Source organism: Paralichthys olivaceus, chromosome 5 (genome assembly GCF_024713975.1).
Source record: "Paralichthys olivaceus isolate ysfri-2021 chromosome 5, ASM2471397v2, whole genome shotgun sequence".
In the NCBI taxonomy this organism is placed as follows: domain Eukaryota; kingdom Metazoa; phylum Chordata; class Actinopteri; order Pleuronectiformes; family Paralichthyidae; genus Paralichthys; species Paralichthys olivaceus.
The window spans coordinates 1,599,802-1,627,792 of NC_091097.1; the positions used below are offsets into that span (position 1 = coordinate 1,599,802).

Below are 27,991 nucleotides of genomic sequence, written 5' to 3' on the forward strand. Positions count from 1 at the left end.
ATATAAGTCATTTTAATAAGTCATACATCCCTGCCTCCTCCATGTTAGTGGATGGGACACGGACCAAAATACATTGTAAAAATACACTTTAAACAAACGGATGCATGTTCAGGAGCTCAAGTTTACTCTAAGTTTAATTTGAGGCTATAAAACCCGGACAGAAACGTCCTGATCGACAGCTGAGACTTACTCACGATTGGTTGAGCGCGTGTGTCGGCATGACCTCGCTATACAGCGGCTCCATCCCCCGAACGCCACTCTGCAGACCCTGTCTCCTAATGGGCAAGAAGGCAGCGTTCGCACCCAGGGTATTTTGGTTTCATTTCTGGATAGTGGGAGGAGGTGGAGACATCTCGTCCATCACGATTAATCAGCGAGTTTCGCTCAGTTCAGAGGGGAAAAACAAAAACATGGTATAAGTTGTTAATTGAGGTTAAGAGTGAAGTGGAGCTGTCAAATCGTCCATCTTTATATAAAGTCTGTGGATTCAGATTATTAGATAAATAATGAATCCATGATTCCTTTAAACTACCTTCTACTTTTCAACCCAACATGTCGTGTTCTTATTTCGTTCTTATTTCAACCATCATCGTATTTGTGCTCGGACGGTTGCACCAGTGTGACTTCCTCTAATGGAGACTCTTAATCCGCCGGAGGACGTCTAATCCCACTCACCACATACACAGGACGTCATTACGTGCAACCTCGCAGCACATTTACACAAAGAGCTGTGATCTAATCTAATCCAGACCCTCTTTACTGTGAGGGTTCATCACATATATCACAACATATATGACATCAGATGAACGGGGGTGGAGCTGGAGACTTCCTGGATTAAAAACCAAGCAGCTCGTCAGAAGCCTTGCGACAGAATTTGTTTCCAGAACCTTCTGTGTGAAAACACAAGCTGCAGCGTGAGCTGGACGTCACGGACAAAACCCGAAATGAAGCCGAGACACTATTACTGTCGCTGTTACTTGTTTTTTTTAATTTACACAAAGTTTATCTGTATGAATTCAATTTGTCAACACTTTCAAGTCTCTGCACGTGTGAGTGGGGGGGGGGATCTTAAAGGTTTTTCCAGGACAGCTCAACAGTCATTTCACACCTTCTTTGTAGGGGGGTTGACCGCTTCTGCTCCCAGCATGCACTCTGGCTCCGGCAGCAAAGTGATAGTACAGGAAAGCATCGTCAAATAGAAATTTTCTTTTCCCCCCAGGGGGGACTTCGATAGAGTGGTGAACCATGACCCTGAGAGGTGAAGGCAATGATTCCCTCCAGCCAGCATCCTGGTATCTCCGCTCTCGGAGACGCTCACAGCTCTTAATGGAGTCTGTGAAGTGGAGGGAGGAAGCTGTGTGATAACTGTGAAAAGTCATGAGAGTGGTACACATCATCCAATCTAAACTTGGCAAGAAAGAAAATATATTTATTCCCCAAAAATAAAAAAACATCACAACCTTTTGAATCCAGGACAGTCTATGACGACAGGAAAGACGCCTCTGGAGTTTCACTTTGTCAGAAAATACACTGAAGACATGAGCAATTATTGAATAAGTGTCTTTTCTCATGCTCTATTTAAAGGAATTATCCATGTGATTTACAGGGACATCTGCTAAAAAAGTGTTTTTATATAGTGAAACTCCTGAAATGTAGTGTTGGAGAATCTGTGCTGATTTCTGAGCTTACACTTCAGCTGGTGACATTTTATCCACTAATCTATATATATATGTATATATATATATAGTTATACTCTAATCAAAGAAATGATTTTTGATTAGCCTACACAAAATATGATTTTTAATTTCGTTCATAATGAATTCCTGGAACTACACCTCCTGAAAGTCTTTGGTTTGGCATAAAAATACATCATCTGACTGTTTCACAATAAGAAATCACAGCCTGCAAAGAATTTGAACTAATTATCAAAATGTTCATCTTTATATTGCACATTAGAAATATGCAATATATATATATAGTATATCCATCATTATGCTATTTCTCCTAGAATCTGTTTCTCATCTTATTTTTCTTTATTTCCACTTGTGCTGCTGTGACGATTATAAATTTCCTCTATGGGTCAATGAAGGTCAATCTTATCTTATCTTAAGTTAACTCAAAACACATTCTATAAGATCCTTAAACACAGAGGCTCCACAATCTGGTTAGTAGCACACAAAAATACAACCAGTAACAAGACTGTGTCCACCACATGTCCAATCTAACAATCTGTGGTCTCTCTCGCTCTGATGCAGTTTCTCTCGTATGTGGAATAAAACCAGCACAGAAGTGTGTGTTTTTTTTCCCTCTCAGTGGAACCAGCTGGAGCTTTAAGTGGCCATATTAGGGCAGAAATCCAGAGTCTGGCAATCGGGGCAAGAAAGGGTCAACACACACATGCACGCACACACACATGCACGCACACACACACACAGGGAACAGTAGATCTGACCTTAGTTTGTCTTGAGACATGCAGGCTCCGTGACTTCAGAGGACAATACTCTGACTTACAATCAGTTCAATTAAGATTATTTTGAGTTCTGTCCTAATCCCTGAACATAACCTGAACCCAAACTTAAAATGTGTCTTCAGCCTCAGTAAACAGATGCAGGTCTCACACATCTGTCTGGAGACTTGTGGTGACGGGGCTCAGTAGAAAGTTGTGGAATTGTTGTGGAAAATGTTTTAAACACATGTTTAAAGAGGAATCCTGCAGATTTCTATGAACCAGGCCTGTCTGCGTATACACTTATTGTTCTTATGTGCTTATTATTATATCATTAACTCGGGTTTTGAATGTATAAATACAACTTTCACATGTGTGCATCATACTAACTCACTCACTCTCTCTCTCTCTCTCTCTCTCACACACACACACACACACACACACACATATAGGAGGATCCCAGCTGACAGGACAGTCAGTGGAGCGCGCACCGGAGCAGCTCGTTCACTTGTCCTCTTCGCTGCTTTGCGCCACCTCATCCTCCTCCACATCTTCATCCTCCTCCACATCTTCACCCTCCTCTTCCTCCGCTGCATCACACCGGACCGTGGCTCCTCTCCTGCCGCAGAACAGCCTCGCACCGCTCGTCACCGTCTCCTTCGCTCCGGAGAGACTGCGGATTTTTTGTTTTTTTTATCCCTCATCTCTTATTTTTTATTTTTCTTCTTCTTCCAGTGGATACGGGAGCTGCGCAGTCAGTCTCAGCCGCTGCTGGTTGTCAGAGCCGCGGGGAAATAAAGAGCCTCCATCCGTGTATCGCTCCAGCTGCACCGGGCAGACTTGGGAAGAGCAACAGCCTCCACCGGCGCATCAGTGAGGTAAGAGCCGCGACCACAGCCTGGATACACTCAGGATTTATTAAAGCAGATCCTGCAGCACTAATACTAACACGAGAAAAGAGTTTGCTGCGAAGAAATGCAGACATAATCAGTTTTACACCACACACACATGCAGGTGTGGAGTTTATTTTAAGTCCATAAAGTCTCCACCTCCAGCTCAACACTAGATATATGACAGAAATCTCACATTTCTCCTCTGCACCTCCTCCTCTCCTCCTTCTCTCTCTCTCTCTCTCTTCTGTCATGTCCTCACCTGACCCCACGTTGAGGTGTTTGTAGAGGAGGCCTGTTTTTAAAGAGGGGATGTGATAACCTGTACAGTCATAATAACTGTGTCTCTTGGAGGCTGCGTTGTTGCACTGTGGTTGTTCTGCACCCGTGTTGCTGGTGCCTATTTGTATTTGTTGAATCTCTTATGTCTGTTTCTTGTTGCTTTGTGTCTTTGTGGATGCATCGTGCCTCCTTGTTTTCTGTCTCTGGTTGTTTCGTCGACCTCTTTTGTGTTTCTTTGTCGTTGTGTTGCGTCTCTTTGCGGTAGTTTTGTGTCTCTGTGGTTGTTTTCTGACTCTTTCCACACACACACACACACTCACACATGTTAAAAACGCTGAGGGAACAGTGGATCTGACTCTGGTGTGTCCTGACACATGCAAACATTGATCCCACCCAATCCAGCTCAGGCCGATATCGATCACATCTGATCGCCTGCAGCCGGGCAGGGTCGTGCCGGTGTGATATCAGCTGCACTGGTCCCGGCGGCTTCAGAGCTCACTGAAGCGGTGAACACGTCGCCTGGTTGTAAAAGCTCAAACGTCGTCTGGCTTTTTTATCGTCCTCACTTCCTCCTCAGTTTAACTGCAAGGTGCCTCGTCGTTGCTTCCTCGTCCCTCAGCCGGTCGGAGGAGTGCTGCCTGCTCCTTTCTATTTTTAGTCTCTATTTACAATGCAGCAGCTACAGAGGCGAGAAGAGTCCCTCACTCTGTTTCCCTTCATCTCTCTCTCTCTCTCTCTCTCTCTCTCTCTACCTCTTATTTATCCTTCTCTGTCGCATCGTCCTCGTTTTGTCTCCACCACTTTCTCTGACTTTCACTCGTTCACGTTCCTTTTTAACCATTTTAACCTTCAGGGAGTCTGGTAGGAGACAGATGGAGCATTCAACACATTTAACACTGGTAGAGCGCACACACACACACACACACACACACACACACACACACACACACACACACACACACACACACATACAGTACATCACTGTTAGAGGCTGGTAAAGACAGCAGAGGAGACAGAGGGTAGAGGTTAATCTCTGGATGCTTTTGACCCAAATCACAATGTGACCTACAAACCCCTCCCCTAAACCCCCCCCCACCCGCTTTTCCCTGCACACACCCATTCAAACAAAGTGTGTCTTTACAAAAATACACAACAGCCTTTAAAGCTTCATAAACTACGTGATCAAACCAAAACGAACTGTATCGGTTTTAATCCCCGTTCACACTAACACGCCTGAAAATCACGTGACCACACATACACTTGACATGTGTATGTCCGTGTAAAAACAGGAAGCATCGGGCTGTTTGTTGAAATATGTCGTCTCCTCCGCACGTTGACCAGTTGTATCATTGTAGAGCGCAGACTTTAACAGCATCAGTAACACCGGTGATTGATTCTGCACGTTGTGTTCCACTCTGGTGGCCGAGGTTTACGTCGTGACCGAATAGAACTCGAATCAACAAGAGGTCGTGAGCGTCTGTGTCATCACGGTTTCTGCTCGTCCAGATTAAAATGCAGCTCGGGGGTTTTCAAACTAAAACGTTCCCAAACGTCTCTGTTTTAGAGCCTCAGAAACTCTGGAGTCGTGTGGACGTCAGATCACATCTGTGGCACAGTTGATGTGTTTTCAAATGAAATGTTTTCAGTGTGGACGGAGCCGTAGATACTGAGATCCCAAGGAGGCGACGCGCTTCTGTCCTCAGCCTAAATTGAATCAAATTAAAATGTGAAGTGTTTGATTAGAAGCTGCCAAAAAAAAAATACAGTTAAAAAAGAAGAAGTAATTAACTCCGACATCTTTTATGATACTTGAGTTTCATCCTGAGGCAAACACCTCCATGCAAAGTGTCCCAGTTTATACTCACAGCTCCTCATCCTCCGCAGTATCCACTGCATACACACCCAGACCTCAACCAAACACCACACACTGCTGTCCTGAATTTTTATTATTACGCTGACGCGGGGCCGAAATTAGATTCTTCTTTGATCACATTTATCTCACATTTCATTACCTTTCACTGCTCTGGTTTGAGGGTGGAACGGTTCACGCCAGTGAATCATCAGTAGAAAGTCTGAATTCTGCAAAAACTGAGGCCGCTTCTTCTTCTGCCTCCGCACAGTTTAACAACAAGTCGGCCCTCGGTCAGATTCTATGGTGAATCCGGTGGAAAGCACAGATTAGTGTTGTTTCTGTAAATGAAGACACATTGTGGGACGGAGCTGTCTTACACTCGTGATGTGTCTTTTTCTTCTGCTGGATCCTGTGACAGTCAGCAGGTTTACAGTAATTTCACTCAGTGGTTACGACACATTTGTCAGGAATATATTGGTGTTTGAATATACTTCAGCAGCACCAGGTGTAATCCTTCATTTAGGACGTTTTTATCAGCGTTAACCTCGAGTGAAAACAGAGAGAGAGAGAGAGAGAGAGAGAGAAGGAGAGAGATTGCTGTTTGGAATTTGTCACAAATGGACGGGGAGCACTTAGCGAGGAGACATCTGTGTGAGACAGCGGGAGACGGACAGGAAGCAGATATCGGCGCAGTGAGAGGAAGAGAGGATGCAGCAAGAGGGGGAACAAACCTCAGTGTACGACAGCAACATTGGCAGCCTTTCCATGAGTCCCGTTTTTTAAAAAATGTTTTACTTCTTGCTCAGGGTTTAATTAGCTGCCGGCACAGAAGACAAACAGAGGAATAATACACGTGTATGGAGCCGATTACAGGCCGCGTAATATGAGCTGAAGAGGGAGACAGTAAAATGAAAAAGGTAAATGATGAATGGGGAGAATAGAATGGAGAGTGGCAGGTGCAGTCAATAGAAAAGGGACGGAGGAGAGAGCGCTTTATTTAAAACACGCTTTCAATAAACGTGTTCCACATTTATTACACACGCCCACTTTCCAGCGTTCATATTCTGAATACAGACGTATAATTACAGAAATAATATCCGTCAGTTAATAATGGCGGACGCTTCCACTGCCACCTTGTGTGATTCAGACATGAAGAGTTTGGTCTGAATATAAATATCAGGTGTGAGAGGTTCCTCAGACCAGAGCAGGTGTTACGATATAATGTTTGAACCTCGAAGACGTTCATTTGGTGCATTTGAACTAGTGTGTAGTACTGTAGTACTGTGGAGTACTGTGGAGTACTGTGGAGTACTGCGCCTGACGGTGCTGATGCTAGTAGTAATACCATCATGTTACCATGGCAACCAAATGAACTGTGAGTGAGGCTAAAGTTGCTCTTACATGAAATTGATCTGAAATTGTTGATCCACTTGGTTTTCATAGCTCTGACATGTGAGCAGTGATTAACAAGAGGACGCCATGTCTCACTGACGAGCGCCTCACGCCAGTCAACCCCCGACATGTGATGAAGTCCTCTTGGAAAAAGACTGGGACAAGGAAAAGCTAAGAAAATGAACAAAAGCGACTCTGACAGAGAAGAAGGAGACAGAGACACAGACAGGAAGGGAGGCGGTGAAGACGCCGGGAAACAGATGTCGACAAATAGACGTGAAACTGGAAAAAAAAAAAAAAGAGAGAGGCAGAGGGTGAAAACAGGGATGAAGGAGACGGTGAGTGATGGAGTTAGAAAGAGGACAACATCCACTCCTCCTGTCGTCTCTGGAGAACGCTGCTGAAACCTGATCTCTGTCGCTCTGCCTCTTTCTGTCTAATATTGGTCGCACACACACACACACACACATTGTATATTGCATATGGTGAAGTCCTCAGACGTATTCAAGGACACACGTACGCCCCTTCGTAAAATCACGATATATTTCTTTCTCGTTTGCCTTTTTTTTTTATTGCCGTCTCAGTTTTGTCTCTCTTCTTGAATCAGAGTTTCAAATAAAGAACGGTTATGCAGCGGCGCCTCCTCCACAGAGTCCGCCACGTTTGCACCGGCCATGTTTCTTCAGCACGGACAAACACACACACGGCTCGAGAACTGATTCCACCGGCGTTCACTCCTGAGTCCAAATGAAAACTTGAGCCGCAGAGTTAATATTTTGGTTTTAATCGGCTCCGGCTCTCTGATCGGTTTGGTGAGAGAGCGCCTCAGCTGTGGGGTTGTTCGTGACAACAGATATATTTAAACTGCATTTCACTGTGGAATAGAATAGAATATAATATATATGTAAAGAAATGTCGGCGCAAATGTTAGAAAAATAAAATCACGAGCTGTGTTTCAACCTCCCACAGCCCACAGCGCGTTTTGTTAAAAATAGATGCTGAGAGCTTGAGAGCCATTCAAACATAAAAATACACCACGCGGTCTTTGTAGTGCACCACACAGTCGAGTGGGTTTTTGAATTCAGAGCTGCCTGAAAATGCCCCCCCACTCACTAAACTGTCATAAAGGAAAGCTGCACAACATCAAGTGCTATTGAACGTCCTTTAAAAATACCAGTGTTGTCTCTGTGTTGAAGCACCTCGATGAGATCAATCCTGAGTGCAGGCTAGACAAGCACTCAGCTCGCCTGCATCCTCAGATGACACACACGGCCGCAAACACACACACACACACACAGAGGGGGGGTACACAAACACAAGTGTACGCACAAGAGAGGACGAGTATTACTGACAGTGGGTGAGAGCGTGGGTGTGGAGTGTGAGAGAGCACGACGGAGGAAGCTACAGAAAAGAACGAAGACAACGTTGCTCCAGGGAGTCGACCACAGGCTGGTCGGGCCTCAGATCCCACCATCAACTATTCACATGCAGCCGATCTGACATATAGTGAATTATGACACCAGGTAGATACCGGGTGAAATAGTTCTACCCAAAAATGCATTTTGTTTTCGTGTAGTGCCGCTGCTGTAGAACGGGGCCCTCGCTGTTCTGAGTTACAAAGTCGGATCTTTCTTTAGCCGGTTTCAAGACGTGGATTCTGGAGGATGTCCGCAGAATTGGGTCCGGACTTCCTCCAGGGTTTCCCCTTCATGAAGAACGCAGCAGGAGGTCCTCCGCTCGCAGCAACAAGGAAAGCTTCGGAGCGTTTAGGCGAGGGGTGGAGCTGCACGTTATCTGAGTCTCAGTGTTGAACGTGGATTGTACGATATATGAGATAATAAAACTGTCTCTATGGGATGGGTTTTGTCGGATTTGTAACGTGAAAGTCGTCATTTTTTAAGTTCAGAGTTATGACTTGGTGATTATTTGTATCTAGTGTCCTCTCCCTCCTCGTTCTCCTTCATCCTTTACCCGACCGAGGCCATTAAACAAGAAGAGCCTCTCTTGAAGCATCAAATCACATTGTCTCAACTACACTGTTGTATAAAGGAGACTCTAAGTAAGATGATTAAGGTCGTTTGTTCAAATCCAGGTCCTGGTGATATTCTAAATAGGCTTCAATGCAAAGAACAGAAGACGTCCCGTGGTGTAGAAGTGGTTCTGCCAGTTTTGTCGTCACTTGGTTGAACAATACGATTTGAAAAGCTTCTGTTCTCTCGTCCTGTAGGTGGAAATCTGCTCCGAGGTGTTCTTGCTGCAGGGCAGAGTTGTACTGAGTGCCTACTGTTTAACACTGAGCTGCGTAAATCTAACTCTGTCCCCCTCTCGCTGTGTGCGCAGGTAGAGAAGCACTACATTAAACTGCAGCCATGGATGAGATGGACCTGCCCCAGATGAAGAAGGAGGTGGAGAGCCTCAAGTACCAGCTGGCCTTCAAGAGAGAGAAGTCCTCCAAAACAGTGACCGAGTGCGTATAGTTCACCATCAATATGCAAACATCCGTATTTTTTTGAAAAGCGATGGAGATAATTTCACAGTCTCTTGATCACAAAGATTAAATTCTCCTTGTTCCTGACGACTCCTCAGGATTGGATGGAGAGGAGCGCAGAATCCTCCTCACTGCTCCGTTCCATCTTCCTGCTGCGAAGATTCAGAACAAATAGAATAACGAAATGTTTTTGTGCGTGACGATTTCATTTCATTAGAGGACAGATTAAAAATATTGACTTGGTGTGCAAAGACCTTGAGAATTCATCTTTTCATCTGCAAGAGGAAAAATTAGTTTTTCTATTGAAAGTTACATGAGCTCACATTTAGGTTTGATACCTCGGGAAATAATTCGCTGTCTTGCGTTGAGTTAGAGCGGGAGGTCAGTACGGGGGCTACATTAGCTTAGCATAAAGCTCCCTGGTTTGAAAGCCATGCCTTGTGCGGACGAGTGAAGTGATTCTTCATTTTGAACTGTCTCTGTCTCTTCCTCTCAGCTTGGTAAAGTGGATAGAGGACGGCGTCCCGGAGGATCCGTTTTTGAATCCGGAGCTGATGAAGAACAACCCGTGGGTGGAGAAAGGAAAGTGCATCCTCCTCTAGAAGAGACCCCTCCCCCTGCCACGACCTCACATCTTCAACCACGCTGACCAACACACGCCCACAGATGACCCCCTGAACCCGACCCTCTCCGGGCCTGTGGAGGCCACGGCAGGACAGCGCCTCCTAACCTCTCACCGTGAATGTACAACAGCTGACACCCCCCCCCCCAACCTCACACCCACAGACACACACATAGGGCCCCCCCCCCCCCGACTGCCACACAGTCACTGCAAGTTTATTCCTGCCACGGCACCGCATCACTATTATGATATGACAGCGATGATCAATACTCGTAATACACGTCTCTATGTGGATACACGAAGATTTATTTATGCAGCTGCCAGTCACAAGCTTTCTCTTCTCTTTGATTCTTTATTCTGAGCAGAGCGGTTTTTTATTTTATTGATCAAATAAAGTGTAGAGACCGATTCCCTCCACCCAAACTGACTGTAGGTCAGCTCGGGGGGTCTGTGCAAGTTATTAACACTTCATGAGAACGAATCTGAAATGTCAATCAGAAAACGAGAATTATAATTAAGAATAAAATCCTTTACACACCAAGGATTTGCTTATGTTGGTTTACAGGCTCTGTCCCGTAACCCATTAAGACCAGACGATGTCATTGTTTTCAAGACACGTGACGAATGAAATACACGTGATTCGCAGAAATACTCCCTTGGAAAGACGGAATGCGTTACAGCGACGCACGAGACTAAATTGACCTCCCAAACTAAAATGAAGCCTTTACGTGGAATAAACAACACGAGAAGAGTTCGCCACGGCAGCAAAATGAGTTTTCAGCGTTTAAATCTATGTTCCCAGCGTGACTGAGTCTGTTCTCATAGTTTGTGGATTTCACAATGTCTGGTTATCATATTTATATTCTGCAGAGACAGAGATCTGCAGCGGGAGTCGATTTGCTTCGGTGTCAGCAGGTCAGAGAGTCGGATCAGCTCTGTTTGTGTTGCCGGAGCAGAATGAAGCTGTGGGTCTCTGGAGGGGGTTTGAGTTTTCTGTTCCCTCTCCTCCTTAGCTACCGGCCCCCAGGCAACACACAAACACACACGCAAGCAAACAAACACACACACACACACACACGTACTGACAGACCCCTTTAACTTATTAACTTATGTATCAAAACTTTATTTATTTATTTATTGATGAGATCTTTCTCTCACATTTAGATTTTTTTTTTCTTCGTACGTCTGCACTCCCTCTTTCCTCAACTTGAAAAAAACCGACAACACCATCTACTGTACGACTGCCTTGTACTCAGTTTCCTTAATATAAGAATGTAAATACGTGGCATGAGGTTCGGACTCTGACCTCCGCACCGCTCTGTGTGTGTGTGTGTGTGTGTGTGTGACTGCGCGTTTGTGCATATTTTCAAGAAAAATAAGGAAAAAAGTCACTAAATTTGGACGTTAGTCTCCCATGTGGCTTTTGATGCTTGTGCATGCAGCTGCATCACAAACACACACAACTTATACTTCTATCTTAGTGAGGACACGTAATTCTTTCCTTGGCCCCCGAACACCGGGGCCACACTGGATGTGTGAGCGTCGCTGGATGTCTTTAAATTCAAGGTCTTAACAGACAGTTAAAAATCATCTGTCGCCACAGTTTCAATGTCGACATCTGTCAAATATGTGTCACAAACACAGGTATTTGCAACACTTCCTGTTCCTGTTTCGAAGTAAAAGCACTATTATTGTTATCGGGACATATGTGCAGGACCAGCATGGCTTCACACCACAGAGTCCTGGCTTTGAGTCGAGCACATGGACCTGCTTTTATTAGAGGAAACACAGAAGTCTTAACAGACACCTCAAATAGCAGACGTGTACAAGACGCAGCAGACCAGCGACGCAGCCGCGCAGCACCGCTACCAGTGTGGCCCAGGCGTTACCATAACCATCACGACTAAAAACAAACTCTGCTCACCCTGTCGGGTCCTCACAAAGATATCTGTAGGAGTGCACACACACACTGCTCAGAGGTGAGGAGCGTCGAGGAGGTGGGATTCTCTAAATGACTCGGGGACAGAGGAGCCTCACTTCGTCTCAGTACTGTAATGAGTCTCATTATATACGTTTTCTTCTACACGACCCAGTTTCCTAAAGGTTACTCAGCGCTGAAGAGGACTTCGGTCCTGTCCTGTGTAAATGCAAATATCCCATTTTTCCTCTTTAAAAAAAAAAAAACAAAACAAAAAACTTGCAACCAACTCTGCACTTTCGTGGCGTGCCGATAAGCGTTGGTCATTACTCCTGTTGCTTGCTCGTACCTTGTGAAACGTGTGAGGCAAAGATTCGTCGATCGCACCGACATGTTTCACGACTGCATCACTCCGCCTGTAGTGAGGCCCGTGAACGTTAAGACGTCCAGAACAACCCTCAGCATAAACGCATCATGAGTCCATGGTTCAATGAGAGGCATTATGTTTAATTAGACTTTTGTATTATTATTATTATTATTCTTGTTTTTATTCTAATAGTTTAGGTGTATGTTAACTAATAGACAAGTGAAGGAAGATTTCATTCACGTATAATCTGTTTGTAGCTTTTCCATTGTTCGGTTTGATTTATTCCCTCGACATGATTTTTTATTTTATTCTAAATGTTTAAATTCTCACACCACCATCACCACCACCACCGGAACACAACGACTGCCATCTCAGAACAGCCCAACACAAACTAAGAAGTACGTTTTCCTGATTCCCGGGTCTGTTTTTCTTTTGGTCTGGCTACTGTAACTTGTCTGGGTTGTTTTTATATAATCAGAACATGCGTATGTGTGTATGTTACTACTATTATAACGACAGCATAAAAACTTGTCTAAATATCTAGCGACATATTCCTCGTGAGAGTGCTTTGGAAAACTTATTATGCATCAGATCAAGTCCTAGTGTAAAGATGACAATGAGCAATAAATTAAAGATCATTTTTTATTGAATGTTTTACAGAAACATTTATGTTCTTGAATAAAGTAGAAGATTTTTAGACAGCTTGGTTGTCGCTTTTCTTTTGTTTATACTCTGTGAGTCCCACATTCACGTTATTCATGCAACTATAAAAATCCGGATGAACGTGGTGCAGCGGAGCAAAGAGGGAATGAATGTCACGATTGTCGGAGGACCGTTGGTTTTCATTTCATCACTGCGGCTTCGTTCAGCCTCTGCAAAACTTTAAAGTCCAGCAAGAGAAGAGATTGAGGAGGAGACCTGCAGTGGAAGTAAAGGAGATGAAACTAGAAGAAGAGAAAGACAGGAAGCTGCTTCTCCTCCTTCCTCCTCACTGCTTCTCATGAATAATAGAAAACAGGAGCTGCAGGAGGGATCTCACTTTTTCCTCCATGTCAGTGCCTCTTGGTCTCTCACTTTCCCTCTCTGTCTCTCGATGCACGAGTCGCTGGAAACGCTGATCCTTGGAAACAGATACTGTCCGGAAGCTGAACTTGCTAAAATAAAAAGGAAATTCAAGATAATTTTGACCAGATCAATTTTAGCTTCGATTGTTTCAAGTCCATTAATCTCTTTGACCCAAACGTATCTGGTATCATCTCCGGGTTATATTACACTGGGGGACTTGCTCACTGAGGGACTCCCAATGGGAGACCTTGCCCCGGCAGCCGAAAGACTAAAGCTGCTTTCTGAACTCCTGATAATCTCCTGAAAGTGTCCGCAGCATCGAGCCGTGCACGATGACGATGAGATTCAAGAGCTTTTGATTCAGCCACAATTAAATGGACCTTGAGAAACAAGGAGGAGGAAAACGTCTTAACTTGTAATTACTGTCCCGATATTTATATTTTCGACACTGGAGTATTTATTCGGTGCTGAATATTATATTCTGAACAGCAGGAGGAGGACGGGATGTTGGGACGGCTGACTCCTGCTCAGGGTGTGTCTGTCTGCTTTTTATGGGTCAGCTCCCCTCAATCCCTTCCACACACACTGACACACATGCACTCACTAATGCACTCAATCCCCCTCGCCCTCCCTCGCTGGTAAATCCTCACCCCCATTGTCCCTTTCCCCCTGAAATCCTCAAACCATCAGCCCTCCTCCGTGCACGCACACACACACACACACACACACACAGTCTGCAGTCAGGGCTAATGCACTGGTTAATGGCCCCTCTAACCCCCGTTCGCTCTCAGATTACTCTCTCAAGCACGCAAGTGCGCAGACACACACACACACACACACACACGTGCATACCAGCGCATCTCAATATGCACGTGCACATTTACATATAAACTCACACACACACACACCAGTAATATATGAACGTCTTCATATACTCACACTCAAACACGCAGAGACGCACAAACACAAAATAGGAGCTAATGGCCTGTTGGTCCACAGTGTGTAGATTCACGAGTGGATTAAGATTAACAATCCACACACACACACACACACACACACACACACACACACACACAAAGAGAAACAGAACCAATCTCTAATGCACATTCTGCTGCTGAGGTCACCAGATGCCATCTAATCTGAGAGCTTTGATCCAGTCTTCTGGGGACCTTCTCGTGAACGTCTCTGTGTTTAAAGGGTTTGAACGCTGTGAGCAGGAAGTGCACATGACTTCACGAAACATTCACTAAACTAAGATGTCTGGAAACGATGACGTAGACGATCACAACCTCTTCCCGACAACGTACCCGTCACTGACTCGTCAGGCTCCTATCACACGTCCAGTGTAGAAAAACACAACGCGGGTGATAAAGTACTGAAACTTAAATTCGATAATGTCTTTACATGTGTTGGAGACGCGATATTGGTCGTTAGCAGCCTCGCTCTTTCTGCAACCAACGACCAGATGACTGAGTGAGAGGTCACATGCGTTGTCAGGTGTGTTGGTAGTTTGGAGCCTCTGAGAGACAGTTCAGCTGATCCACTGAAGGATCTCATTCTACTTTATCCTGATATTTGTCGTCGCACTCAGAAACAGCTGTGAAGGCAGCCTGGTGCCGAGTCAGCGAGAGCAGTTTGTTTTTCTCTCTGAGCTATTTTCAGCATTCGACAACATTCTGTCTCTCCGCTGCTGCGACTCTAAAACGCTAAAACGTTAACTGTCTCTCTCTCTCTCTCTCTTTCTGCAAAGATACGACCTCTTGAGTGTCTGTGCCCCCGTCTGCACAGATTACTGAGCCGGTCGGCCGATTCCCTCGTCTTTAGGTGACCATCATCGCCGCAGAAAGGGTTAATCCACCAGAGCTGCAGTTTAGACGCTCACATAACACTCTGCTGCATCCAGATGGAGCTGTCGAGAAACTCAAACGTTTTTACAGGCCTGTGCCAGCTACGGGCAGCGTTTAACAGCAGTGAGTTACCGCTGAACATTTGCTCAGCCTCTGAGAGCCGGTTGACTCTCGCTTCAGCTGTTTACGAGGTGAAAAAATCTTTTTCCGGCACATTAAATGTCTTAACTCCTCCGGACAGAGGAAGGCCGAGCGACTCAAAATGAGATAAACCCACTCACACCCGTTAACATCTGGATTTTGTCTGCAGTGAGAATCGATTCACGCACACAGCATTCGGGAACAGGTCAGATAATCACTGCTTAACGAGCACCCTGAAAAATCCCCACGCCTCTTAGAGACCGACCCTCACGCTGACGCTGTCGAGTTTAACGTCGTAATATTCAAAGCTCCATCGGCGACCATCCATTAACCAGCGTTAATCCAGACGCAGAGCTGCGAGATCGATAATGACCCAGCACACAACCCGTCCGCTCAATACAACACATATCCCAGCCAGATCAGCTGTGAGGTGGGGGTGGGGGGGTCGTTACACTCAAATGGTCGTATGAAGCTCGGGAGAGTTGCAACGCTGGACACACACAATTCATTCTGCTGGAATGTAGAGTGTGAGCGTAAGAAAACACAGAGGCACACAAGGGTTTCCTCCAGAGCGTCTTCGTGAAGACAAGTATTCCCGTTTGAACGCTCACCTTAAAGATCACATGTAAACCGTTGCCAGGAGACACAGACTTAACTCCATGTATCAGCGACGGCTGCTTTTCAAACTAACTTCCTTTCTGCCTCTCTTGAAATATTCAGCCCCTCGTTGTGGCAGCGGTGGAAGAAGAATTAGAGTATTTCCATTAAGTGAAAGGATAAATTCCACAGATATAGAAAAGCAATCACTACTAACGAGGAGTGGTAGAAGATTAAACAGAATTACAAGTGGTGGTCGATACTTAAGCATCAATGTGATGCCAACTAAACTGATGGAACAATTGCATCATGCTCCTGATATGTTCTGCATGAACATGTTAGTCTTTATGCAAACCACAAAATGATTTTACAGACGAGGACAATCCATCTTTTCTGATTTGACGTATTTGACCCAGGTAAAAATGTTGCTGTAAAGCCAGGATGACTCTCCACAAGCATTCCTGCTCTGCCTTTTACCAAGTATGATCATCTGTGCAGAGGAACCACTGCGTCTTGTGTAACATTCAAAAACTGCACAGTCCGAGTGTGGTTGTGCTGAAACTCTTTTTGTTCCACGGTTTCCCTCTCAGCAGATCAGAGGCTTCGGGCCCTTTTTACTCTGGTTTGACATCTTTCAGCTGAAGATGTCAAATCAAACAACCTGGAGTAAATGTTTTATATTTCACTCGCAGGCAGTCTGTGGCAGGTGATGTCACGTTCTGACAGGTCCTGTTAGTGAATCCAAATCTTTAAAATCCTGATTAAATGTGTAAGATGGCCGAAGAGGCAGAAACCCCGACGTCTTGCTTGATCCAGATAAAACATTTCCTCGCTGAGTCGCCACATTCAAAGTGTTCCAGCGTTAATATCTGTAGTTTTATACATTTGCTTCCAGATCAGAAGTAAATTGAACTGATTTATTTCTGTCTGGACTATTTTAGCTGTGGACGTTTAGTCGTGAGAATAATAAACACACACTGCAGCGGTGCAGCTTGTTAATGGGTTTTTAATGGGTTACAGTGGAGGAATGGAAACACGGGATAGATGTGAAGATGAGGCCGGATTTATAACGTGGCTACTGTGGCACGACAGAGCTGTCAGCCAAATCCTGCTGTGTTGTGTCCATGGCTGTATATGGAGAAGGTATCAAGGATCTGGTTCATTGAGACGTATGCACTGAGCCATGTACCACCTGACCTCGGCCTCGGAGCTCTGGATGTGGCCTTACAAGGAAAGGTCCAATCTGACCGGTGAATGAAATTCATCCGTCATCTCTTCCTCGTCTCTCTCTGCCTTCCTGTCTGTCTCCGTCTCTTTGCTTCATCCCCTGTTTCCCATTTCATGTATAAATTCACACATATGGTTCTGAAACATCTTTTCTATCTCTCCATTCGTCCTTCTCCCTCTCCTCCTCCTCCTCCTCCTCCTCCTCCTCTCTCCTGCCTCCCAGTGTGGGGAGATTCGGGTCACTCGGGGGGCAAACTTCATTTCCGTAAATGAGGACAGAAAAAGAAACCCTGACACACTAGTTAGTTAACGGCACACTGCCCCTCTCTCACCTCGACACGCACACACATGCAGAGCGAGCTGAGACCTGTTTGTGGAGCTAATTAGCATTGGCTCTCTCCGTGTGCGTGAGAGCGAGCGTATGTGTGTGTGAGTGTGTCAAGTCGCTGGGATGGGGACGTGCTCCGTGGCCCAGTTCTGGCTGAATACGACAGTGTACAGTAGGGCTGATGAAGAGCAGGGGTTAGAGAGGACAAATATAGATGGAAGTGAGAAAACGTGAGGGAGGGGAGAAGACACAGAGATGCTGGGGTTGTTAACGACTAAAGCACCCGAGTCCCCCGCGAGTTCCCCTCCCCCCGTGTGTGTTTTTCATCTGCCAAACGTGCGAGTGTGTGTTTGCGCCCGAGTCTGCGTGTTTTCTCCTCTGTGGTGTCATTACCGTTTGTCCCGCTCTCGGGGGAGTCCGTGTTTACCCGGCGCGGTCCCTGAGCTGTCACTGCGGGAGTCGCGCATCCTACGTTGCCATGGCAACCGACCGACCGACGCAGCCCGCCTGCCTGCCTGGACGTCACCTTCAAACCGAACGCGGCACGTTAGAGAGAGACAGTCAGTGGGACGCACGGGAGCTGCGGCGGAGGCTTGACGTCTTTAAAAACCAAACTGAGAGAGTGTGTCCGGGTGCAGCAGTTGTTCGGATCTTCTGATCTTCTCTCTAACATCATGACACCTAACTTTACTCTCCACATCTCAGATACTTTCCCGCTTTGAGGGGCTGTGATACTGCAATACACAAATACTAATTCTGAAATATGTGTATTTTTCCATGAATGCTGGTGAGTCTTTCAGGGGAGCAGGGACACCGTGCTTTTCAGCTTTCTGACTAGAACAGGTGGAGCGGAGAGCGTTTAGCAACAAACACAATCAGTCACTCGATCAGGGCAAATTTTGTTACGTTTGTTTGTGTGTGTGTGTGTGTGTGTGTGTGTGTGTGTGTGCCTCATATTAACGAGAACCCCTGTGGGTTGCAACCATCATACACTCATTGCACTGGTGACAACTACGATGCACACACACACACACACGGAGCAGCAGTGCGACATATCATGGCTATGTGTTCCTGCAGAATAATTGAAGAATTTCTCTCTGAGGACAAAGACAGAACAAAGGAGGAAGAGGAAGAAGAGGAGGAGGAGGAGGAGGAGGAGGAGGAGGAGGAGGAGAAGTGACCCACTCGGTGGCTCCTCTGCCGGCTACACTCCATTTTAAACAAACTCATCTTCTGCTTAACAACAAAGTGGAGGATGAGAGAGTCGACACAAACCTTTGGACAAGAACACAAAGAAAAAGAAGAAGAGGAAGAAGAAGAGTCGGAGAAGAAGGCCTCGTGTTTCTACTGAAACCTCGTACCCGGGGGCCGAGCGGATAAAGCCTCACATTGGACATTTGCCGACCGTAATTGTCGACGTGTCATTGTGAATCATTTTGTGTGCAACTTATTTTGGTGGAGCGGTGGTCGTCAACCCGTCGATCCCTTCAACACAAGTCGGATCATGAACTTAAGTAAATGTCAGGACCTGCGTCCTCCGGTCTGTCGATAACTATCAACAAATGAACGGATTCAGAAAGTGAATCGCTGGAGTGCTTTTACTTTGAAAGGGGTTCGGGAAGTGTTGGAAATACGTTTGTGACATAAATTCACCAGATGAACATCGTGAGTCACCGCAGAATAAACAGACATCATGATCTTTCACCCGAGCCTTGTGTGTGTTTTTTGTTAAAAGATATCAGATGATATCATGGAGGCAGATCTCAGCTCACGTTTGGAATTAAAAAGTGATCTTGATCTTGAAAAGGTGGCGACCACCGAGGTATGACCGCAGCGTCGCAGCACCGCAGCACCGCAGCACCGCAGCACCGCAGCACCGCAGCACCGCAGCACCGCAGCACCGCCCACAGTCACGACATGGCTTTTAGGAGAAGATGGTCTTTTTGTCTGGGCAAAAGAGAAGCCTGGGGAAAACAACACACACACACACACACACACACACACACACACTCTAAGTAGGTCTGTGTTTAGAGCCATATGCCCACGAATGCAGCATGTCTCAATAAAACATGGTGGTTCGTTGTTAAACTTTAATAGCTCTGTCCTTGAGAATTAACCCAGATGAACACACATTTAGGGCACCATCCCCTCATGCACGCACACACACACACACACACACACACACACAGACACACACACACTCACACACACACACACCTCTTGTTCTTCATTCTTAGTCTCCCTCCCTTTCTGACAATCATCCATCAGCATTGTGTCCACTCATCTTTCCTTCACTTTCCTCTGGTCTCTTCAGCCCTTGTCCTCTCCTCTCCTCCCACACACTCATCTCCACATTCACCAGATTTAACCCCAGTTCACCAAACAGGATGATCCTCTGTAGAAAACATCGTATCATGTGCAAAGGATTTAGAGGAAATTAAAGGATGAAACAATAAACGACTAAAAGGAGGTGTGGGAGAGAAAAGAGGATGAGGAGCAATAAGAAGGTGAGAAGAAACGACAGGGAGACCCCGGCAAACTTGGCACTGAGCGATGGCTCGGGGCTAATTTGATCAAATATTTATGTCGCAATGCTCGCTGGGAGGTTTGACTGGTGGTCACTGCCAGAGCGATGTGTGTGGCGATGACAACAAAATCGAATCAAACGTGTACTGTGCATGAAATCAGATTATCTCTGCCGTCCCTGCAAACGTGATCATGTATGTTCAGCATGTGAGTGGCCAGAGCTATTCTCGTATTCCCCGTCTCTCTCAACAGGAGTAGTTGCATAAGTTTGAGCGAACTCGTTCACCTATCCATCCATCTATGATATAATACCATCGTATGGGGCAGAGACGGAGCCCTCAACCCTGCGGAAAAGCTCCGGCTAAACAAACAGAGCACCAACTTCCCCAAAAGAAAACACAACTCGTTCCTTTTCATTATTTAGAAAAATAAAAAATGTTCTTCCTGCTCTTCCACCCCTCTCAGCTCTGCGCTGCAGTGCCGCCTTTCTGTGAGTTGTCAAACTCTGCTCCCTGCTGACCGGATCGCAAAAATGCAACAAGAGAGTGTGAGGGATTTTCTTGGCAACGAATCAGAGTTTATGAAAAAAAAGCAGGTAAAATGCAAAAACACCAGAGGGTGATTCATTTCACTACAGTAGAATAATGTGTAAATCAAAGATCCCCTTCCTCTCAGCCTCTGTGCAGTGTATATACACTTCATGTACACGTGCAATAATATCTGGGCCCGTGTTGCTGCGTGTTCAATTAATTAAACACACGTTAAATTAGGAAAATATAAAGCATGAAGTACCAAACACGTCTCACACATCTGGGCCTGCACATACGTTCAGTCAGTGCTCTTAGGTTCGCTGTGTGTGTGGGAACAACCTGGACGACTCCTGGTTATTTACAGTTTTACTGTTTCAACAGAGCAGTGGATGCTTCATCATCCAGATGTTCATCATCTGTAAAACTCACCTGTATCCAAGGGCTTCACTGGCGTCTTCTTCGTGTGTTCCCGGATGTCAGCTGGCACAACACCTCCTCCCTGTGGCCAGACAGCAGACATCAGTCATCCGAACAAGTTGAATGGTTTATTATAAACTTTCACTTTAGTACAGAGGTTGAATCAGTGCTTGTACTTTTAAACTTTTACTTTAGTACAGAGGTTGAATCAGTGCTTGTACTTTTAAACTTTCACTTTAGTACAGAGGTTGAATCAGTGCTTGTACTTTTAAACTTTTACTTTAATACAGATGTTGAATCGGTGCTTGTACTTTTAAACTTTTACTTTAGTACAGATGTTGAATCGGTGCTTGTACTTTTAAACTTTTACTTTAGTACAGATGTTGAATCAGTGCTTGTACTTGAGTCATTTTGAACATGTTTACCTGTACTTTTATACTTTTGAGTACATTTCAGAACCGGTAGTTTTATACTTTTGAGTACAGAGGTTGAAACAGTTCTTGTACTTTTATACATTTACTTGAGGTTGCCTGGAGTCATTTTGAACACATGTACTTTTACCACAGAATGTGTGTACTTGTACTATAGATTACAGATGTTGCCTCTTGTCATTTGAACACATGTAGCTGTACTTCTACCACAGACTGTGTGTACTTGTACTTTAGATTACAGATGTTGCCTCTTGTCATTTGAACACATGTAGCTGTACTTCTACCACAGACTGTGTGTACTTGTACTATAGATTACAGATGTTGCCTCTTGTCACTTTGAACACATGTACCTGTACTTCTACCACAGACTGTGTGTACTTGTACTATAGATTACAGATGCTGCCTCGAGTCATTTGAACACCTGTAGCTGTACTTCTACCACAGACTATGTGTACTTGTACTATAGATTACAGATGCTGCCTCTTGTCACTTTGAACACCTGTACCTGTACTTCTACCACAGACTGTGTGTACTTGTACTCGCAGCTCTACCACTCACCGTAGTCTCGTTCCTCTGAACGAGATCTCGCAGCCTCCAGCTTTTCTCGCCTCAACAGCAACTTGTCACCAAAGATGGCGATTTGCTGAGTGCTCATGGATGTACACATTTCTCGGCTAGTTGCTATCTCACCAGAAACACCGGACTCACAGGCGAACTAGCCGCCCGGCGAGCGAGCGTTTCTCCCCCCCGCAGGAAGCACACCCGCCGCCGCCATGCAGATCACCCTGAAAACGCTGCAGCAGCAGACGATCCAGATCGACATAGACCCCGAACAAACGGTGAGCGGCTAGCGTGCTAACCTGCTAACTTCCAGCTAACGGCGCTAGCGGCGGAGCCGTGTGTTTGTAGCTCCTCGTGTTGACTCCGCAGATTCGCTCGATGTCGATAATTAAACAACAACGTGTGCGCTGTGGCCTCGAGGTGCCCCCCCCACCCCACACACTTTAAGTTCGGCTCACAGGAACGAGAGATCCACATGGAGATCATCCGGAACACAACGCGAACCACCACCACCACCACCCCCCACCCCACTCGAGCGTACGTTAGCATGCTAACTAGCCAATTAGCCCGCTAACAAAGTCATCGCGACAAACGGGTTCCTCGTCGGTTCCGGTTCGGTTCGCGGTTCTCTCTCCGCTGCGGTTCCTCGGCGACATCCCGACGAACGAGCGGGTGCGCCGCTGCCACTTTCACGCGCGGAATCGAACCTGCCCACCCGGCTAATGCTAACGCGCACAACGATTACGGTTAGCATTGTGGGCAGGAGCTAGCTGAGTTTGTTAGCATGCTCCCACATTTGTCCTGCAGCTAGCAACGGCCAACGTCGAATCGACCCTCCGGTTCTGTCGCTTCGTGTGTTCGTTGACACGTGTTCAATCTCACACTGTGGAGAATACACGCTTCTGCTGTGTACTCTACATTTTCAGGTGTATACTGTGTGTACTACTGCGTCATGCTGTGTAATACTCTGACTTCAACACCACGGTCGTGACGCTGTCAATGATCCACACGTCCAGTTTCCACGTATTTGAACAATTGCTGTGGAATATGAGTTCAAGCAGGAGGAGACGGAGCTGCACAGCATCGTGCACGGGGAGTGGGTTATTCATTTAAACACCGGAGACCACGAGGGTTTGTGTAACAGAGTGACTCCTCTCTTCCTCCTCAGGTGAAGGCTCTGAAAGAGAAGATAGAAGCAGAACGAGGTAAAGACAACTTCCCCGTGTCCGGCCAGAAGCTGATCTACGCCGGGAAAATCCTGCAGGATGACACGCCTATCAAGGACTACAAAATAGATGAGAAGAACTTTGTCGTGGTGATGGTGTCCAAGGTGAGATGTCATTGTCAGACTGATAACAGATTAATCCCAGCAGCCAGGTCGCAAATACTAAAGTACCGTGGCTGATATTAGCGTAGAGTACTTCCTGCGTTGGCCGGGAGAGCTCTGCACACTTGCTAATAGAAATAACACGCGCACATGTGTCATCAAATTGTCAGGGTTGTTTTCTCAATTTACACGTGTGTGTTTTTTTTCTATTTGCACGTGTTAATTACTCATCGCTGTTAAGTTGTTAGTCTAACAGCACCTTCTTTTTTTTCAACCGACTAAAGGCCAAGCCTGCAGCTGCCGCCTCGCCCCCAGTCTCAGAAGCGCCCAAGCCCCCCGTGCAGGACTCTGGCTCCACGTCAACAGCTGCGCCGACCACAACCCCGGCCCCGGCACCAGCCCCAGCAGCTGCCCCCGCTCCCCCCGAGGAGGCCAAAGAGGAGCCAAGTGCCACAGAGACAGAACCACAACAACCTGCCAGGTAGACTGTGTAGTGTGTAGTGTTTGGAGCTGATGTGACGAGTTCATCTTTTGAGCAGCTGACAGATAAAAATAATGAGAAATAATAAGAGATTTAATGTCCTTAAATCTTATTTTTTCAATCTTAATTAAAAGGAGATTTAACAAAATATGTCTGATATGACTTATTGTATTTTTTGTGGAACAGATGAGCTCTATCTCTCTGTAACGTTCAGTTCAGATCTTTGATCGCAGTGATTCATTACAAGCCGTGGTTGTGCGGATGTGTTGTAACAGAGCGTGAAAACAACAATGTTTAAAGAAAATGTGTTGATACAAGAAGATGATTCATTCAAGGGGTTTGATTAAATCCAAATTTAAGATCAACATTTACATTTTAAACACTAGTGATCGGGAGCAGAAGTTGGTTTCTACTGAAGTTGTCCACATTTATTTTCCACCGCTCTGCTCATCATTGTAAAATCACAGAAAGTCTTATTCTTCCTCTTCCCCTTTCATGCTTTGCAGCTCCAGTGGCGGCAGCCAGGGCTTGGATGCCTCCTCAGCACTGGGTAGGTAATGGATGGGCCCTTGCCAGACTTACATCATACACAAGCAAGCGGAGCCTGTGAACCTCTAATAGTCTCAGTGCAGTAGTTTTGACAATTCCCTCACTGTTGTTAAATGTAAATTGTACCATTTTAGACAACTGACAGTGTTGTCGTTGTGTTAATGTCACAGCAGCACTGTTCTTGTGTAAAACCGCGGTGAAACTTGCTGTGCCAGAAATTGTTACTGCTGTGTGTCAGGGACTTTACAGGCTGCAGTGAAATACATACTGATCCTATATTTAGGCTGTGACAAAAGTCAGTAATCTCTTATTGTGGTACAACAGAGTGAGGGGGGGGGGGGGGGGGGGGCTCCCCTTCGTTCCACTTATAGAAACTGTACATACAAAATGTAACCGAAGGTGACCTGCGACTTTGAAGTCCATATTTTATGTTATTATAAAATTATTATACGTATAGAAAGACTCAGCCCACAGTTGTGGTGAGGAGTTGATCAGCCCTGAAGAGTCAGGTGCCTGCTGCATTATTAAAGAAACACTCTGTCTGGAAGGTTCCTCTGTGAGGGATTTGCTGTTTGTTCCTCAGTTGCCGTCACAAAATAAGAGACGACGTAGAGAAGAGTTGTATTAGAAACGTCTTAGCTGCTTAAAGATGCTTCTTACAGTTGTTGATACTTTCCTGAAGGTGTGTGTGTGTCTGTCTGTGTGTTTTCAGTGACTGGGGCCGAGTACGAGGCGATGCTGACGGAGATCATGTCCATGGGCTATGAAAGGGAGCGAGTGGTGGCCGCACTACGGGCCAGTTTTAACAACCCCCACAGAGCTGTAGAATACCTCCTCACTGTACGTCACAAGTCTGGCACCTAAACAAACACAAAACAGATTTGCAGACTCTCTGTAACTGTATTCAAGTGTGTTCTATGGACTAATTGTCATCACTGTCAGTTGCTAACATTTGTGGTCATTGCACTGTTTTGGTCAGGAAGTGTGTGTTTGTAAATGTGTGTGATTTATAGTTGTGTGGTTGTGTATCCAGGGTATCCCCAGCAGCCCAGTCCAGGAGAGTAATCCGCCAGCGCAGGCCCCTGCATCTGGACCTACGGAAGCCCCGTCTCTAGCAGAGGGTGAGGAGTGCAGAGTATCTGCAGCTAAGCTTTGTGTGTCTGTCTGCTGTGTAGAAACACACACTGGTACTGGTGGTGTGTTAATAACAATAGATATACTAGGAGGTTGTTCCACAATGTGTAAATATCAGACTGTATTTCTCCAGGAGATAATCCACTTGCATTCCTGCGGACCCAGCCCCAGTTTCAGCACATGAGACAGGCCATCCAGCAGAACCCTGCTCTGCTACCAGCTCTCCTCCAGCAACTAGGACGAGAGAACCCTCAACTTCTACAGGTAACACGCTGTGACGCCGCTCAACAGTGGATTTAATGGAACTAAGTAATTATTACGTTCCAGGGGTTTGGACTCTAACCTCCTCTCGCTCGTTTCTTCTGCAGCAAATCAGTCAATATCAGGAGCTATTTATCCAGATGTTGAACGAGCCAGTGGGAGAGGGAGGAGACGCTCCAGAGGTTGGAGAGATGGGGGCAGCAGGAGAAGAGGGGGCACCTGTCAACTATATCCAGGTCACACCTCAGGAGAAGGAAGCCATCGAAAGGGTGAGTAACGGATTCGATATTTGAAATGTTGACGAAGAACTTCAGATTGTTAAACCCGTCTCCTCTGTCTCCTTGTTCTTCTCTCTCTCTCTCTCTCTCTCTCTCACCGAGCAGTTAAAAGCGTTGGGTTTCCCTGAGCCTCTGGTGATCCAGGCCTACTTCGCCTGCGAGAAGAACGAGAACCTGGCGGCCAACTTTCTCCTTAACCAGGGAATGGAGGATGACTGAACACAGATCACTGCCTTCCTGCTCCTCCCTCCGAACCTCCTTCCTCTCTTCGGCTCATTATAAAGACTGCACCCCCCCCCCCAAATTTTACTGTACAGCTACCAACCTCAGCTCGACCCACCAGGAGAGGAGGAGAGGGGGGGGAGCCAGCAGGGGTCAGGGGGGTGGGAGGAGCGGCGGCGGGGATGGGAAGGGGAAAACGGGGTGGGTTAGGTTATGGTGGGGGTTACATGCTTAAAGTACACAAAGTGGAGGCTGTGTGCAGGAAGGTCAGACACGGATTATCAGAGGTCGGGGAAGAAAATGTGTGGAAGAATTATAAAATCCACGTGAATTCCAATGGAATGTGTGGGGTTTGTCTAGGGGAGATCTATAATTTGATTTTAGACGCGCTTTGTGAACATAAGGGGAGAGGGGGGGGGGGGCGGGGGGGCTGAAGGGTTTGCAACGAGAGTGCGTGCTTGTGTCTGCGTGTGTGAGTACGTCTGTGTTCCTGTGCAGATGGATGCGATACAGTTACGCTGAAAAAAAGTAATCAAGACTTTTTTGTTTGTTTGTTTGTTTGTTTTTTTTTTGCATTCTCTAAGTTTTGTTAATGCTGTAGCCGGATTGTATGGAAGCACATTCTACCTACTGCACTTCTACGACAACATTATCAGTGTGTGTAACCTGCTTGTGTGTGTGTGTGCGTGCGCGTGTGTGTGTGTGTGTACCTCTGTAAGCCTCATGTACGTACGTAACGTCCGAGGATGCACTGGACACGCTGCCCTCTTCATGATGTCGCTGTGGGTCTGTCGGGGGAAAGAAAAAGGAAACTAAACTGACAAATGCATATCTGGTTCCTCGGCTCACTTTGTCCCGCCCCCCCCCCCCCCCCTCATCTGTTCTGTCAACGTACCGCAGCCAATCAGAAGCCCTGCAAATGCTGTGCCTGCCTGTTTCGGTTACTCAAATGTGTGGAACTATTTTGTCTATGCTGATCGCTTCTGGTGCTAATTAACACTAACTACCCACTTTCCGCTAATCTGACTTAATAACACGATAGAAGGACATTTAGGTTTAATTCTCGTCGGTTTAGTAAAATGCTTAGAGATTTACGGTGGCAGGAAAGTTATAAATTCCTTGCGTTAAACAGAAAATATAGGTTTTTTTCCGCAGTTTACCAAAAAAGGAGGACGTTTAATTCACGACAGCTCACTCTCTTTAACTGTTGGTTCATTTTAGTTCGGACACGTTTCTTTGCATCAATCAACTACAAAACCAAAACGAGTTAACGCCCACATTTAACGTTTGTGGGCAGTGCCAACGAGGAGTTCAATCATCTGCATGTGACATCGATCAGCGTCACGATTGATTCTCTCTGTTCTGGTCAAGTGTTAACGCGTCCTGAAAGATGACCCACCACCGTACGTTCTGCCGCCAGGCCCGGAGAAGTGTTCGCTTTGTAACGCGTCTTTCAGACACGAAGAAAAAAGAAACTTAAGGGAAACAACGGAACCAAATCGATCTGTATTTTCTGTTAGATAAAACTGTACCTTCACCTTTCTAACCTGAGGCAAGTTGTATTTTAAACCATTTGATTTGAATCTAAGTTCTGATAAAGCTTAGATTGAATTCTGAATAAAAGAAAATGACAGTAAATTAACTTCTCTGTGACTGTCCAGATTTTCCTTTTCGACTTAAAATAATCTTCTATTGTAAACAGTGGGGACGGAGATAGACAATTAGCTGCATGGATGGATTAGTGAGAACACAGCCAGCAGCTCAGCTACCAGAAGTACTTATAATTAAAAAATGTGGAATCAAACAAACGAG

At 45.8% G+C, this 27,991-nt stretch overlaps 2 protein-coding genes and 2 long non-coding RNA genes across 5 annotated transcripts; 2 read left to right on the forward strand and 2 right to left on the reverse strand.

Annotated features, from left to right (window-relative positions):
* Nucleotides 1–22,063, reverse strand: LOC138407727 (uncharacterized). Its single transcript, XR_011241062.1, has 3 exons — nt 21,925–22,063; nt 20,948–21,017; nt 1–1,333 (listed from the first exon to the last, which is right to left on the reverse strand). It is a non-coding gene; the product is annotated as an uncharacterized lncRNA (long non-coding RNA).
* gng13b (guanine nucleotide binding protein (G protein), gamma 13b) lies at nt 1,675–12,959 on the forward strand. The gene is made up of 3 exons (XM_020105092.2): nt 1,675–3,324; nt 9,203–9,329; nt 9,847–12,959. The coding sequence occupies exons 2-3, from the start codon at nt 9,232–9,234 to the stop codon at nt 9,950–9,952; spliced, it is 204 nt and encodes a 67-aa protein (XP_019960651.1). The 5' UTR covers nt 1,675–3,324; nt 9,203–9,231; the 3' UTR covers nt 9,953–12,959.
* Nucleotides 12,572–16,143, reverse strand: LOC138407728 (uncharacterized). The gene is made up of 2 exons (XR_011241063.1): nt 13,297–16,143; nt 12,572–13,175 (listed from the first exon to the last, which is right to left on the reverse strand). It is a non-coding gene; the product is annotated as an uncharacterized lncRNA (long non-coding RNA).
* rad23aa (RAD23 homolog A, nucleotide excision repair protein a) lies at nt 21,970–27,821 on the forward strand. 2 transcript variants are annotated; one of them, XM_020112671.2, is made up of 9 exons: nt 21,970–22,205; nt 23,096–23,257; nt 23,539–23,735; nt 24,242–24,285; nt 24,997–25,124; nt 25,318–25,405; nt 25,552–25,682; nt 25,787–25,948; nt 26,063–27,821. In XM_020112671.2, the coding sequence occupies exons 1-9, from the start codon at nt 22,140–22,142 to the stop codon at nt 26,174–26,176; spliced, it is 1,092 nt and encodes a 363-aa protein (XP_019968230.2). In that variant the 5' UTR covers nt 21,970–22,139; the 3' UTR covers nt 26,177–27,821. The 2 variants fall into 2 exon arrangements, with proteins under 2 accessions (XP_019968230.2, XP_069381127.1); XM_069525026.1 differs by lacking the exon at nt 21,970–22,205 and adding an exon at nt 22,346–22,464.
* Nucleotides 27,822–27,991: the final 170 nt, after the last annotated feature.

What these genes read in the sequence shown, in the direction of transcription:
- gng13b (XM_020105092.2), top strand. Translation starts at nt 9,232, where the DNA reads ATGGATGAGATGGACCTGCCCCAGATGAAGAAGGAGGTGGAGAGCCTC. An exon ending in TCCTCCAAAACAGTGACCGA is followed by an intron (nt 9,330 to 9,846) that starts GTGCGTATAGTT and finishes TCTTCCTCTCAG; the next exon opens with CTTGGTAAAGTGGATAGAGG.
- rad23aa (XM_020112671.2), top strand. Translation starts at nt 22,140, where the DNA reads ATGCAGATCACCCTGAAAACGCTGCAGCAGCAGACGATCCAGATCGAC. An exon ending in ACATAGACCCCGAACAAACG is followed by an intron (nt 22,206 to 23,095) that starts GTGAGCGGCTAG and finishes CTTCCTCCTCAG; the next exon opens with GTGAAGGCTCTGAAAGAGAA. An exon ending in GAACCACAACAACCTGCCAG is followed by an intron (nt 23,736 to 24,241) that starts GTAGACTGTGTA and finishes CATGCTTTGCAG; the next exon opens with CTCCAGTGGCGGCAGCCAGG.